This window comes from Pogona vitticeps, chromosome 5, assembly GCF_051106095.1.
Source record: "Pogona vitticeps strain Pit_001003342236 chromosome 5, PviZW2.1, whole genome shotgun sequence".
NCBI lineage: Eukaryota > Metazoa > Chordata > Lepidosauria > Squamata > Agamidae > Pogona > Pogona vitticeps.
The window spans coordinates 105,150,205-105,165,381 of record NC_135787.1 but is presented as its reverse complement, the minus strand read 5'-3'; the positions used below and the strand labels follow the sequence as shown (position 1 = coordinate 105,165,381).

General features: G+C 44.9%; 1 protein-coding gene across 2 annotated transcripts in view; it reads right to left on the bottom strand.

Annotated features, from left to right (window-relative positions):
- Positions 1–14,336, bottom strand: part of TTLL12 (tubulin tyrosine ligase like 12) — a 41,918-nt gene extending 27,582 nt beyond the window's left edge. The window contains exon 1 of one of the 2 annotated variants that reach the window (XM_020808634.3): positions 14,089–14,336. In XM_020808634.3, the coding sequence (XP_020664293.3) occupies positions 14,089–14,208 (120 nt within the window). In that variant the 5' untranslated portion in view covers positions 14,209–14,336. Of the gene's footprint in view, positions 1–13,702; positions 13,823–14,088 lie in introns of those variants that run through there. The other variant, XM_073000827.2, reaches the window with a different exon arrangement.
- Between the last annotated feature and the right edge of the window lie 841 nt (positions 14,337–15,177).

Here is a 15,177-nt window from a genome sequence, read left to right as displayed (position 1 = left end):
TGCTGAAGAAACAAACAAGTGAGCCCCAGAGCAAATCAAGCCTGAACTATCTATCTATGGAGGCAAAAATGTTGAAAGTGATGCTGTCCTGCTTCAGGCACATCATTAGAAGGCAAGATTCTTTGGAAAAGCCAATAATGATGGGAAAGGTTGAAGGCAGCAAGAAAAGAGGAAGACCAAATAACAAATGGTCTGGCTTCCTAAGGCAGTGGTGGTGAACTTTTTTGAGCCCGAGTGCCCAAATTGCAACACAAAATCAACTTATTTATTTCAAAGTGCCAATGCTGCAATTAAAACCCAAATGCTGAAGTTTTAGTTTAGAAAAAACAACTGCTCCTGCACTGCAAGGGCTAAATGCTTCTGTTTCCCCCCCTATGGCAGTATCAACAAATAAATACTTACGGGTCCTCCAATCCCCCATTGGGTCCTCTGCCGGACCACTGCACCAGCAGACAGGAGTGCCGAAATCCGGGATCAGAGGATGGGTAAGTATTTATCTATGGCAACGTACGACTCGTGTGTCCACAGAGAGGGCTCTGTGTGCCAGCTGTGGCCTGTGTGCCATAGATTCGGCATCACTCACCTAGTGGTTCAGGTGTCTATGAATGCAAGCCTTGATTTCTCTCAGTTTAAGAGACAGCCATAGTTGTGTTCTTTCGTTTTCATTGGGGCCTAAGGCACTGAATTTGCTGCTGACTTACAAGACACGCAGAGAAGCTTCCTGTATTCTTCCTTTAATGGGCAAAAGCCTGACCTGTGCTAAGATTTGCATGCTGGAAGATAACGTTTTGGAGCACCAGCCTAGAATCCTGTCAGAAGGTCAGGAGATTTAACAATCAGAAGGACTGGTGAAAGGGGATACATTTATAGACCACTAATTAATATTTTTAAAAATCATGCAAAATGCAAGCTTTTGTGGGTGAATCACATGATCAGAGGGACTGTTGACATCATCTTCAGAACTCAGCCAATCCTAAGGATGCTGCTGCTGCCTTGGGAACCCAACCACAATCACCTGGGTCTTTGTGACTTCACAATGCCCCACCTCTCTGCTGGCAGATAAAAGGGGCTTGCTGGGCAGGGCAGGAGACCAGAAGGGAGGCCAGTGGCCAGAGAGCAGTCCGGCAGAGAGCGCGGCAGTGGCTGCAGGTGACCCAGCCACTGGGTTCTGTCGCAAAAGCAGATGAACTTGCTAAGTGGGCTGGCGAGTTAACAGCTCGAGGCTGGCAGAGATCCGTGGCTTGAAGCTGGCTGATGTCAGCAATGGACCAGGGGGAAGTCAGTGGACATTGGCAGACAGAAGCTGGTGGAATCTGCCTGCGAAAGCTGAGGCTGCAAGGCGGAGGCCGGCAAAGGTTGGCGGATGAAGCCAGGGGACGTTAGCCTCCTGAAACCAGCTGGCGGAAGTTTGGTGGATATCGGTGGATGGAAGCCCGTGTGTGCGTGTGAATGGCTGGTGAAGTTAAGGTGTGTATGCATTGGGGGGTGGCTGGTGTGTGTGTATGTGTGAATGGGCTGGCTGGTGTTCTGTGGGAATGTTGCCGGGGCGTGAGTGTGACCCAAGCATTTGGGAGCTGGTGGAGGCTCGTTTCAGAAGCTGAGTGGAAGAGATGAACGGGGTGGATATTCCTGGTGGAAGCCAGTGGATGTTGGCAGGCGGAACTTCGGGATGAAGTTGCCAGAACATTGTTCAGTGGATATGCCTGGGTTGAAGCCAGTTGACAGCAGTGGACGAGCTCACCCCCTTAATTGAATTTTTCTCTCTCTTTCCCTTGCAAGGCCCAAAGCTTCCTCTTCCCCAGGGGGAAGAAAGGGACCAAAAGGTAGGCATCCTGCTGGAGCTGAACCAGGCTGTTGTCTCCGCTGAGGATAGCCTCTTTTCTAAAACCGATAAAAGAATTTTTCTGGAGTGGTTTTGAAGTGTTGTCTTGTTTGTCAGGGGCTGTCACGGGATTATCTTCCCCATCTCCTCATTATATCTGGGGCCCAATGCCTGGGGTGGGTCTTTGTCAAGGCATAGTGTAGGGCCTTGTGATGTCACAGGAATTAGGAACATAATATTTCTCCATGCATGTGTGAGGGAGTGAGCTAGGTATTGTGGGCTCCTAAGCAAGTATATTATGTGTTGTGTTGGACAGACACAGGAAGCCAGTGAGGCCTGGTGCCGTTCTGAGAGGGTTGGAGTTGGGTATCCAAACACTATGTCCACCCCCTAACAATAAACGTGACTTGCTCTTTCCCTTCCACCACTGCTCCTCACATTTGTTTGCCTGGCCTGGAGATTTCCTGGCACAGCAGCTCATTCTCTGAGACCTGGCAAGCCTCATCTTCATCAACACTGAGCACTCCATGGACAGCTCCTTGCAGAGTACAAGTGGGGAGAAAATATGCCACTTCAAAGAAGCTTCCAGTCCAATTTCTCAGGCTAGTGCCACAACCGAGGAAATGGAGATGGGCAATGATTTGGAGATGAGCGTACATTAAAATTCACGTGGATCCATGCCATGGATAGATGGCAAAAATATACTGGTACTGCAAAATCTGCTGCTTGAGGGGAGTGGCTTCTTCTAAACGTCTAGTGCAGTGATGGTGAACCTTTGTGAGCCCAAATTCCCAAACTGCAACACAAAATCAAAGTGCCAATACTGCAATTAAAACCCAAATGCTGAGGTTTTAGTTTAGAAAAAACCAACTGCTCCTGCACTGCAAGGGTTAAATGCTCCCCCCCCATGGGCGGCATTAACAAATAATGGTCCTCCAATCCCCCATTGAGCTAGACTGGTAATGGTCGCCACTGCACTCCTCCACTGGACCACTGCACCAGCAGACGGAAGTGCCGAAATCAGAGATCGGAGGACGGGTAAGTATTTCTCTATGGCAACTTATGGCTCGTTTGCCCACAGAGAGGGCCCTGTGTGCCAGCTGTGGCACATGTGCCATAGATTCGCCATCACTGTCCTAAGGGAACCAGAGACTTAAATTTACAAGAACTGAGCAGGGCTATTGAGGTCAGAATGTTTTAGAGTTCTCTCATTCATAGGGTCACCATCAGTTGTAGGCAACTTTGGAGCACATAACAACAATGCTCATTTATTTAAGAAGATAAAGCTTCTTGCTGGACCACACTTCCTGTGACCGACACATGGCAATTACAGTGCACAAGGGGTTCTGAATAAACCAGATGAGTTCTTGCATGCATCTCTGTGTGTACAACTTCTAGCAGTGATGGTAGGCTACACTCTGCTTGGCAAATCATATGTTGTGCTGGTTTGCTTTAACTGCAAGCAATCTTCTACAACTCGGCAGGAAAAATGCACATAAAACTCACTTCACAAAATCTTTTCATAGAATAATTGAGTTGGAATGCCTCTAGCGGTGAAGAACTCACTACCTCCCAAGACAATTGGTTCTATTGCCACACTGCTCTAAAAGTTAAGATTTTTTTCCTGATATTCAGCCAAAATCTGGCTTCCTGTAGCTTGAGTCCATTGTTACGTGTTCTGCCCACTGGGATAATAAGAGTGCAGGTCTTCTGGCTTTCAAGATCCTCCCACCTTCTTCATTTAAGACACAACCAGGCAAGAAGTCTTCTCTTAAGGTTACAACACCAGTCTCTTTACTTTTGAAATAGCTTATTTAAGTAGAAACAGAAGCATATTTAAATAGAAGCTAGTTTGCACCACTCCATTTAGCTGTACTTCCAACTATCCGAGTAGATGGTGATGCATTTGTTGTAAACAGGCTCACTGTACCACTCCCAGACGTGTACAGAGCTTACGGATAACCCAGGTGTTCTTGGACTGTAACTCCCAGAAAACCAGGCCAGCAAAGCAAGTGGTGAAGGCTTCTGGGAACTGCAGTCCAAGAACATCTGGGGAACCCCAGTTTGAGAATCACTACTATTGGAGACAGTTTTTCATAAACCTTTTCCAAAACACTAGTTCCATCCTGCAGAAATATACATTTATGAAACAGAAGACACTAGTCATGCTCAATGCACTGGTGAGCTTTTTTAAAATCCCAAATTTTGGAATTTTCCATTCTGAGCTACCTGCTAGACACCTACAGTGGGGTCTTGACTTAAGAACGGCTCGAGTTAAGAACATTTTGACTTAAGAACCACTCTCATAGAAAAATATTGACTTGACTTACATACTTAGATTTGAGTTAAGAACTGAAAAAAAAACCCACGTGGGAGGCAGGGAAAGTGCAAAATTTGAACTTTCAGTTAACTGTTGGCCAGTGAAAAGGGTGCCTGTCTGCTTCCTCACTCCTCCCAGCGTTTAGAGAGTGGATTGGGAGACAATCTTCGGACTGCCTGGTACTGTACTGCCTGGACTGTATTTTCCCTGCCTTCCCTGAACCTTTCTTGACCTAAGAAAAAAAAGAAACAAAACATCCCCCTCTAGTGGTCGAAGGCAGAATAGCAGCTTCCCATTAGTTTCTATGGACGGAAAAGAGCAGATACGGATCAAATGGTTTTCAATGCATTCCTATGGGAAATGTAGATTTGACCTGAGAACTTTTTGACTTGAGAACCGCCTTCCAATACGGATTAAGTTCTCAAGTCAAGACCCCACTGTACATTGTGCTCACCTGGAGAAATCTTGGGCTGAAGTCCTTATGGCCCAAGATAGAGTTTAGCCTGGTTTCTTGCTAGAAAGGAAGCTGCTTCAGAGGAACCTCATTTTCTAGCACACATATAGTAATGTGGAAAAAGACTTTTCATAGCACAGATAGAGATGTAAAATTTTTGAAATTTTCAATTTTTCCCAGAAAAAAAACCCAGTGAAAAATGTGTTCTGTCTGGGGAAAAAAAGGACAATTTCAGAGATCTTAACATCTCTTAAGCACAGACTATAAAAGGTAAACATGTGCTAAGCACACATTTCTGTATTAACCTTCAGTATATGGGAATGTGTTACATCAAACTCTACTATTTTTATGCTATTAAAAATATTTCACTTTGCTCTCAGTGATTCAAAGTCAGCCAAAACTTACTTAGCTATGAAAATACATGGAGAGACATTGCCTCAAACAGAACTGTGAATTTTCACATTATACCTGAAACAGACATTTGGGAGAACTTTCTTGACCCTGCCTACTTGCCAAGCAAAATAACCAAAGGTTCTGTACCCAGGCTGTTAACCAGCTTCGCACTCCAAGTGAACTGTGCTATCACACTAACTTCTCCAAAATTCTTAACAACTTAGCCCGTTGGATGCAAATTTTCTGGTCTGATCTATCTGCCATCACTGTTCCAATGTCTGTAAGGTAGGTCAGCATCACTAAGTCACTTTCAATTCATAGTTACTATTACGGAGGAATTTTCTTAGGTGGATAACCCAGTGGTTTAGGTGTTTGGTTACAGAGCTAGAGGTTGGGAGTTTGACTCCCCACCATGCCTCCTGAGAGAACAACAAGCCTGTACAGCCATGGGCAAGCTGCACAGTTCCAGGGTGCCTCTCCACTTCCCCGAAGAAGGGAATGTTAAACCACTTCTGACTACTCTCTACCGAGAAAATCTTGACAAGGGCTGCCATAAATCAGAATTGACTTGACACATTATTATTATTATTATTATTATTATTATTATTATTATTATTATTATTATTATTATTATTATTATTATTATTATTATTATTAACCAATGATACCCACTTCAGTTAGTTTCCACAGCCAAGCATGGATCGGAAACCAGGTCTTCCGAGTCCTAGTCTGGCATTCTATCCACTACACAACACTGCCTTTCAAGGTCAGTATTATTATCCCCATAGCTGCAGATGGGGAAGGGGAGAGGGTAGTATCTGAAGCACGAGGTAGATTTTTCCAAACCTGACACCATCTATAGGCAAAATGAGCGCTCTGCCACAAAGCTTACTAGTCTATATTTGCTGTACTACACTAACAGCATACAGCTGCAATTTTAAAAAAGTTGTTGAAGACATCTGTCAGCACAGGTACACCAGGTCAAGTCTAGAATATATAACATAATGGTTGGCCGTTTCCTGTGCATTGGTGCACCGGGCTGCAGAGCCGGCACAGAGGTTTGAATACACACCGTGCTTCCCAGGGCAGCGCCAGCCAAGATTACCTGGAACATAGGTGGGCTACGTGTCCTGCCATCTGTTTGGGCTTGGCCAAGATGCAGGGTCTCAGAAGTTGGAATCATCTTGACAGCATATTGTTATTATTTCGTGTCTGTTATTTTAATTTTTTTCTACCACCTTTACTCACCTCTCCAACAGGTAGAATTATGGCAGAATTCAGTTTCTGCCATAATACACTGGGTTCACTATCACCACATTTACTGTATGTATCAAGAGTGCTACAAAATGTTCACTGTAGTATATTCACAAGAATTCTTCCAAGAAAATGAATGAGGAAAAGCTGATCATTTGATGATGGAAAAGCAGTACAGGCTTCCTAGAATTTTCTGAGCAAGCTGTGTAACATCTCAGAACAGAGCACTTAGCTCGTAAGCTAATAGCTAAAGCTATTTAAAAGCAGGTACACAGACACAGTTATTTGCAAAGTGTGTGTGCCAAGGCAAATGTGGCTTGAGAGGAGCCTTCATGTGGCATCATAAATTAAGGACTCCTGCAAAGGCAGGAAATTGCACTGTGTCTCAGGTGTTCCACAGAGTTACAACATACTGCAAACCCAGTAACAACCCTCTGATTTCTGTATGGGACAAGAGAGCAACAATTAGTCCAAATGTCCCGCCCAGAGTGAAATGAAAATTCTCTCAATTTTTTAATTTAAAAAAGTCCCATCCAGGCATAGCTTCTTCTGAGAACCATAACAGATGCTAAGGAGTCTGAGTGCAGAAAAAAAGAGAGGCTAGATATCTAAAGTGACCTCAAGGATTACCATAACTTCCAATTTTAAGTCATTTACAATTCTGACCCCACTCTCTTTTTTAAAATCAGGAATGGCTCTTTATTCTTCCAATGAAACAGTTATTTTTACATACCTATATAAAATCAATGCCCAATACCTGTAAAAGTGATCGTTTACATGAGTGCAAGGCAAGGTCACATCCCCTGGGAGATTAAAAAACCCCTAAGCCCTATACATGTTTTAGCTTGATTTGAATGTTTATAATCACGCTAGAGTACACCTATAGGCTGGGCTGGCACACAGCTCCCTGGGGGCAAATCAGGTAGGAACTTGCAGTTCCATTCAAACACCCACCTGAAAGAAAGAAGCCACAGGACCAAACTGAAATGGCTGATGCATAACAGCCAACAGCTTTGTGTAAGCAGGTGGACTGACCTTCAGTAGGGCGACAGCATATAGTTAACACTGCAGATTTTAAAGCTTTTGATGAAGCAAATGCTTAAATTAACTAGATAGCAAGATTCATAGTTTACATGTGTTTTAATACAAAATGTAGGTAACAACACTACCTTAGGAACGGCACCTATAGTTGGTAGTAACTTGAACAGACATGCTCAGTCCACTGTACCAACTCTGTAGTCACCATTTTCAAAGACGGATGACAGGCAAGGGGTGTACGGTTTATCTACAACTTTATGCAAACAGAGAATGGCTAGGATAACAATGGCTTTTGAAATTTATTTTACAATCACTGGATTAGGAGCATTCAAAGATGACGCAATTTTAACGGATCAATGCAAGTAGATTTTGGATCATGAATTTCTTAATGAAGATACCTTTAAACACAGCTTTGGAAATCTGTATGAAATACAGGACAGCAAACCTCTTGCATTTACACCTTCTTCTGTGGCATATTTGGCAACTATACACAGTCATCAATTCTTTTGCTAAAGGCAAAAAGCATTCAGATGGCTACCAAACTCAACCAGATGCATCCCAGATGCAGTTCTACAGGTTCATTAGTGTAGGCATAGTCCAAAACTGTATGTATCTCCCTGATACAAAGGAACCAGAACCCATAATAGTTTCTGATATTTTAAGTTCTGGTCTTATCTATTTCTCCGAGTACATGCCACTGAAAACAATGAGACTTAAGAGTAGACATGAACAGGACTGCTGTAAGTATAGAAAACAAAATTAACTCAATATATTTGGAAAAAGTACTACTAATTCAGTTTTGAGATTACCATATTTTTCCATCTATAAGACCCTCCCTTTTCCTAAAATCATTACCCTAAAAATTAAAGGGCATCTTTTACACAGAAGTAAGCTGAGATAGCTGGAGAGACAGAAAAACAGCCCATACCTTGCCTCTGTAAACAGACTCGCTTCAGCCATGATTGAACTACAGTCAGGAGACTTAGCTTCCTCCAATTAGGAGCCTTATGGAACTGATGTCAGCTGACCCTGATCAAACTACTGTAATTAGAACATACCTCCTTGGAGGTGGAGCCTGTAGGCTCAAGATTCAACAGAGACAAAATGTCTGACGTTCTGACCTCAGAGGCTGAATCCTCAAAGATTTCTTAATTTGGGGGTTAGAAAATTGGGGTGGTGTCTTATAAATGGGAGCGTGTTATAAATGGAAAAATACGGTATATATCCTGATAATTTAATATTAACCCAGTTTCACTGAGAAGAAACTTTGTATTTGCAACTTTTAAAAAACTATTTAGAAATTTATTAATAATAACCTTTTCAATCCTTCTTGCATAAAATAAAAATAGTGTGAAGACCCTTCTCTTCAGTTTAGACTTACAATCTAGCACGCTAGAAGAAGCTTCCCCCCCCCCCAACTGTTGTTTGTGGACAGGTTGAAATTGCTTGACAAGGAGCCATTAAGCAAATAAGCCAGCTTACCATTGAATAGTGGAACAGTCAACACCACTCTTGTGAAGTAAAAACATTAGAAGCCTACTGTGTTCTCAGCACAGTTCATGGAGTGGAAATGTTTTGCTTATACAAGCACAGATGTAAAAAAAGTAGCATACACCCTACGTGCGTTGAATGATGTGGGCTATAGTAAAACTAAGCAGGAAACAGGAGAAAACAGGAAGTATGTACAGCAAGACTAGCCTACACATTCAAACTAAGAAAAAGAGAGAGGAAGGACACATGGTAGTGTCATCATATTAATCTGCTTAGTAACAGTTCTGTGAACAATCACAGAGATATTAATATAATTCAGAGTAGTGCTTCATGTATCTGATGAAATGGTCTAAAGTGCTGGAAGATGAATGTGCAGATGGTCTTGAAGGTGCCACATGATTATTTATTATTTTAATGCTACAATAAGCCATGATAGCCAGTGTGGTGTAGTGGTCAGACTAAGCCTCAGGAGACCTGGATTCAAATCCCTGCTTAGCCACGGAAACTCAGTGGGAAGGGGTGGAGCTGGTAATGCCACTCATTAAATATTTCACCCTGAAAAAACTATTAGGGTCACTGTAAGTCCGTTTCCAATTGACAACACACAAAGCAACCCAAAAAAATAAGCAAATGCAGTTAATTGTTTTCCCACAAGCTGTTTCAAAAACTATAATCTCTGTATAAGCCAAAACCCACAAAAGCAAACAAAAACCATGTGTACTCTTATATTAAGAGTCACATTCAGAAACCATACCTGCACAACCAGAATCAGATCTACCACCAGTTAAAGACATGTATTTTTAACTGCTCCAAAGCAAGACACTGAGTGAGATCAAATTACTGAGTTCCATCTCTCTTCCCACAGGCTGCCTGGTCGACTTACCAGGCTCTGCATGCTGCTGGGATCCCTCTTTGGGAGCAGCAGTTTTTTGGGGGTACACAAGGGCCTGCAATGTCAAGATTCTCTCTTCTTCCCTTCTACAAATAAAAGCAGCTCCATGGCATACAGTGCATGCAAGTCACAGTTTTATAATAAGTCATACTACAGGGGAGGAAAACATATATGCTAGTCAGGCATAACTTGTGTATGACAATCTCATACACATTTTTAAAGAGAAGTCTGTGACCTCCCTGTGAAACATGTTAGTATTTTGGGGTTAATGTCCCAACATGTCAACGGCCCCACTCACGTGGGTGGCCACATATTGGACCTGGATTTTTCCACCAGTTGCAGCGAGTGTGGTCTGATGGTGGCTGACCTAGTGTCAGTCCCCTTGTCATGGTCAGATCACCACCTGATAAAATGTAACCTCACAGTGGCTCTCCCCCCTCGCAGGGAGCAGGGACCTATTGTTATGGTCTGCTCTCGAAGGCTACTGGATCCTGCTGTATTCCAGGATGCGATGAGAGGTGTTACGCCTGACCTGGCTAGCACTCCTGTCGAGGCTCTGGTTGACACCTGGTCCACCTTCGCAACCAGGGCTATAGACACGATCGCACCTAAACGCCCTCTCCGTCGTAAAGCTTGGTCAGCACCCTGGTTCAACCAGCAGGTCCGAGAGCTGAAGCAACATAGGAGAAGGCTAGAGTGTAGGTGGAGGAAGAACCCGACGGACTATAATTGGATAGCTGTCAGGGTCGCAACTAACCTTTACCTGTCTAGGGTAAAGGCTGCTTATCAAACTTACTTCACTAACACGATAAGCAAAGCGTCCAACCAGCAGGCGGAGTTATTCCATATAGTGTGCGACCTGTCCGGAACTGGTCTGGGTGACAGGCCTCCCCCTAGTTTTTCACCCGACCAGTTTGCAGCCTTTTTAAAATCTAAAGAGGAGGCCATCCGCCGGGACCTCTCTCCTTTTTTGAATACGGTGAGTTGAGCAGAGATGTCCAGCACTCCGTCTTGCCCGGTAACTTTTGATTCCTTTCAGCCTGTCACGCCTGATTCTGTGGCCAGGGTGCTTGATCGCTGTCGAGCCACCACCTCCTCCTTGGACCCTTGCCCAGCCTGGCTAATCAAAGCAGCCAGGCCGATAACAACAGAGTGGGCCACTGTAATAATAAATGGGTTTCTCCTTGAGGGAAGATTCCCCTCCGCCCTCAAGGAGACACTCATTAGGCCCATAAGAAAGAAACCTAGTTTGGCGGCGGACGAAATTGGCAACTATAGGCCCGTCACCAATGTTTCTTTCATGAGCAAAGTGGTCAAGAGGGTGGTGGCCGATCAGCTTCAGGCACATTTGGAGGAAACAGATGCCCTGGATCCATTTCAGTCGGGCTTCAGGCCGCACCACGGTACAGAGACGGCATTGGTCGCCCTGTATGATGACTTGTTGAGGGAGGCCGACAGGGGTAAAACATCGTTGGTCCTCCTCGACATCTCGGCGGCCTTCGATACCGTCAACCATGGTATCCTCCTGGGGAGGCTCTCTGAGTTGGGAACTGGTGGCTTGGCATTCGCCTGGCTCCGTTCCTTCTTGGGGGACCGTCCCCAGAGAGTGTAACTTGGGGAGAGTGTCTCGGCCCCGTGGAGCCTCAAGTGTGGGGTTCCACAGGGGTCGACTATCTCCCCAATGCTGTTTAACATCTATATGAGGCCACTGAGCGCGGTCATTAGGGGGTGTGGAGCGTCATGTCATCAATATGCTGATGACACCCAGCTCTACATCTCCTTTGTACCAACTGCAGGTGATGCCGTCCTGTCCCTCCAGCGCTGCCTGGAGGCCGTACTGCAATGGATGCAGGAGAACAGGCTGCGGCTGAACCCGGACAAGCAGCCTGGGGGTACACCTGGACCCGATGCTCACCATGGAAACGCAGGTGGCGTCGGTGGTCCGCACCGCCTTTTTCCACCTTTGGTGGATTGCCCGGCTGCGTCCTTACCTAGACATGGGGGCGCTCACTACTTTAGCACATGCACTCGTAATCTCCAGATTAGACCACTGTAATGCGCTCTACGTGGGGCTCCCTTTGAAGCTGACACGGAAACTCCAGGTGGTGCAGAATGCGGCGGCCAGACTCCTCACGGAAGTGAGAAAACACCAACACATCTCTCCTACTTTGGCCATGCTGCATTGGCTGCCCATCCGTTTCCGCATCGACTTCAAAGTGTTAATGCTTACATATAAGGCCCTAAACAGTTTAGGACCTCGATACTTGGCGGAACGCCTGCTCCCACCTAGATCTGCCCGGATCACCCACTTGAGCCAGGAGGTGAGGCTGAGGAGCCTAACACCAAGGGAGGCCCGGAATGAATGAACACGAAATAGCGCCTTCTCGGTGGTGGCTCCTCGCCTCTGGAATAACCTTCCTTTGGCGATTTGTGCAGCCCCTACGCTGGGCACTTTTAAAAGCCAATTAAAAACATGGTTGTATGTCCAGGCCTTCCCTCCTGTCAACACCCAACTTCTTTTATTTATTATTCTTTTATTCTCATCTATGTCACAGTCTGTCTGTAATATCTTTATTATTTATTGTATATGTTCCTTTTTATTGGAAGCTGCTCAGAGTGGTCTATTTGACCAGATGGGCGGGATATAAATCAAATAAATAAATAAATAAATAAAATAATTCGTAATTGCTTAGTCCTCGTCTTTGAAAAGCTTATCTCACCATAATAACCCAAGAACATATGTCAATTTCCAAGTAATTAGGGATATAATTTACAAAACATCTCTTAGACATGTAATACACAAGATTTTTTTAAAAAAAGACTTGTCAAGTGATTTAATCTGAAATAATTTCTGTTCTTAAGCATACACCACATAAACAGCTGTCTGACAAGCCACAGCCTGCAAAACTACTTCAGACTTTGGGCCAGAATATTCTTTGGTCTGCATAATTATTCACAGCTAATTGTGAATAACTGATAATATCCTGGGACATAGTTGGGTCATGTGCCCATTGTGCAATGAAAATGCACACTCTAGAACCTTCTCAATTAGCTGCAACTAGCTGTAGCTGGATACACAAACCTCATGAGGATTCTGTCCATGGTTTTGATTCCAACCTACCAGATGATCAGAGGCCATCAACTACAATAAAACTTTAAATTCTTGATATAAAAAAGACACATACTTGTGTCAAAATGGTAGATAGTGACAATTACAGCAATATACAACTTACTATTGTTTGCAATGCACAGTGGGGACTGTGCAAAAAAAAACAAAAAACAAACCAATCCCAGAAACAACCACTCAATGTATCTGTAAACCACAGACATGACTTTTCTCCTACCTTCAGTTTTGTAGAGGGAGAGTGTTTAAAATGTTTATTACAGCTTTTCTTGAATTACTACATTTCCTGACCTCCCTTCATTTTCAAGGAATTTTTTTAACTAACCAACCAACCAACCAAACACACCCAAACCTTTCACTTATAGGCAGGGTTGCTGAGCTTTTAATTAATCACATCCAATTAACCCAGAGAAAATATAAACATAACAAAAGTTCATGGCCAAGTGTAGCAAATAATTGCTTCAAGGCAACATAATCCTAACCACCATTTAAACTTTCTAACTCTGGGCGCCTTTCCTTCTCCTTTTCTTAGCAGTACAGTATTTTTCTCCTTTCTCCAGAGTATTTTTCTTAAAAGACCTAACCAACCAACCAAGCACTGTAACGGGAAAACAAGATGGTCTGAAATCACACGGACTTGAGGCGGGGGGGGGGGGGGGGGCGAGTTTAATAGCGGCCAAGGTTTCCTCTTCCAGAAGCCTCCCTATGATTCTAGTCCACAAAGGCGTCGATCCTCAACAACCTCTGTTGGGAAGTAACTGATGTTAAAGAAACGAGATTTCTTTCCTCAAAGGCTGGAACCAGTTCATCTCATCCTGCACCACCACCGGGACGGGAAACCCACCGACGGAAAAACAGAGGGGGACTAAACAAAACGAAATCATTCCCAGCGAAGTGGATTCGAAAGAGTTTACCCTCCCGGGAGTTGTGATTCCATCGGCGGCGTAAAAGCGGGATCGCGCCGAGGCGTAAAAGAGCCCCCCCTCCTCGTTCACTCGGCGGAACTCGCTTTACCCGCAACCCCGACCAGGGCCAGGCTCGGAACGCGCTTGGGCGCATTTACTCGCAAGCAAACCCCCTTCCTCAACCCACCCCCACCCCCCAGTCAGCAAGCAGCGCGGGGGCGACTCGGGGAGCCTGGAAGGGAGCTCTTGCCCCACACAGCCCACGCGCTGGCAGCGCCTCCGGCAAGGAGTCGGGACGATCCCCGAGGAGGAGGAGGCGCCACCGCCAGAGCCGCGCCACCCCGTCGTACCTTCCCGAAGGAGCCAGAAAACGACCCGCCAGGCCGGAGCCTCACCTCATTTTCCAGTTTGTGCCACAGGCTCTGCCAGTAGCGGGACGGGACTCCTGAAGCGCTGAGGGCCGGCCCGTGCAGGGCCACGAACGCCTTGTAAGCGTCCGGGCCATCGCCTTCCATGCTAGTGAGTGGCTGGCTGGGCGCCCGCCTGCCTTGCCTGCCTGTCTACGCAGCCGGCTCCTTCCAGCACGAAACTCGCCTCCGTAGGGACAGCCCGAGCAATACGTACTGAGGCATCCTGGGTGTGTGTGGCCTCCTCTTAAAGGGGACGAGCCGGGCCGGAGGAGAGGCGGAGAAAGGCGCGCGCGGGGGGGGGGGATTTGTTCTGCTTAAGTCTGGGCGTTGGCCGCAATTTGCTTCGACGGGTGCAGAGCTGCTGTACTGTTTACTTGGGAAAGCTGGCAGTTTGTGTGGCTTTTTTTTTTAACTGGTTCAATAAAGCTATATCCCCTAACGGGTGCGTGCATCAGGACAATTGGTTTCAGTCCCACCGCCCGCCCCTGGTAAAACCGCTCTTTAAATATTTCACATACTTTTGAAATGCTGTTAGGGGCATCGAAAGTCAGATGCTGTAGAAGAGTTTTGAATTTCTGGTAGAATTCCTATTTTACGATCCTATGTAGACTCGCCGAGGAGAATAGCTACATGTTCCGCAGGGTCCATCCCTTTCTCATTAACTGGCTCTTAAAGACCCAATAACTCACTCTTGAGACATTTGTGGGTGAAGGAATTTTTTTAAAACCCTTTCCTTACATACAGTTGCTAAAAATTACAGACGTATTTTTCTTGTTGCTTTCTAATTTTGCACTATGTTAATCTGTTGCTGTTCATGTAAAAGACTCCATTTATCGACATCATTAGGTTTAAGAAGTGTTTGAAAATATATTTCACTATCTTTCAATACTGGACGCTGTCTATTTGCAAAATGTATAGAAAAGCCTTTATCATTAAAAAAAACTGATGGACTTCATATGTTACATTTTAGTTCAGGAACAAACTAGCTTATGTTATATTCACTTATTTAATCAGGCAGTTCACATTCCAAAATGCAAGTCACTTTTCCTTCAATGTTTATGGGATCACCATTAG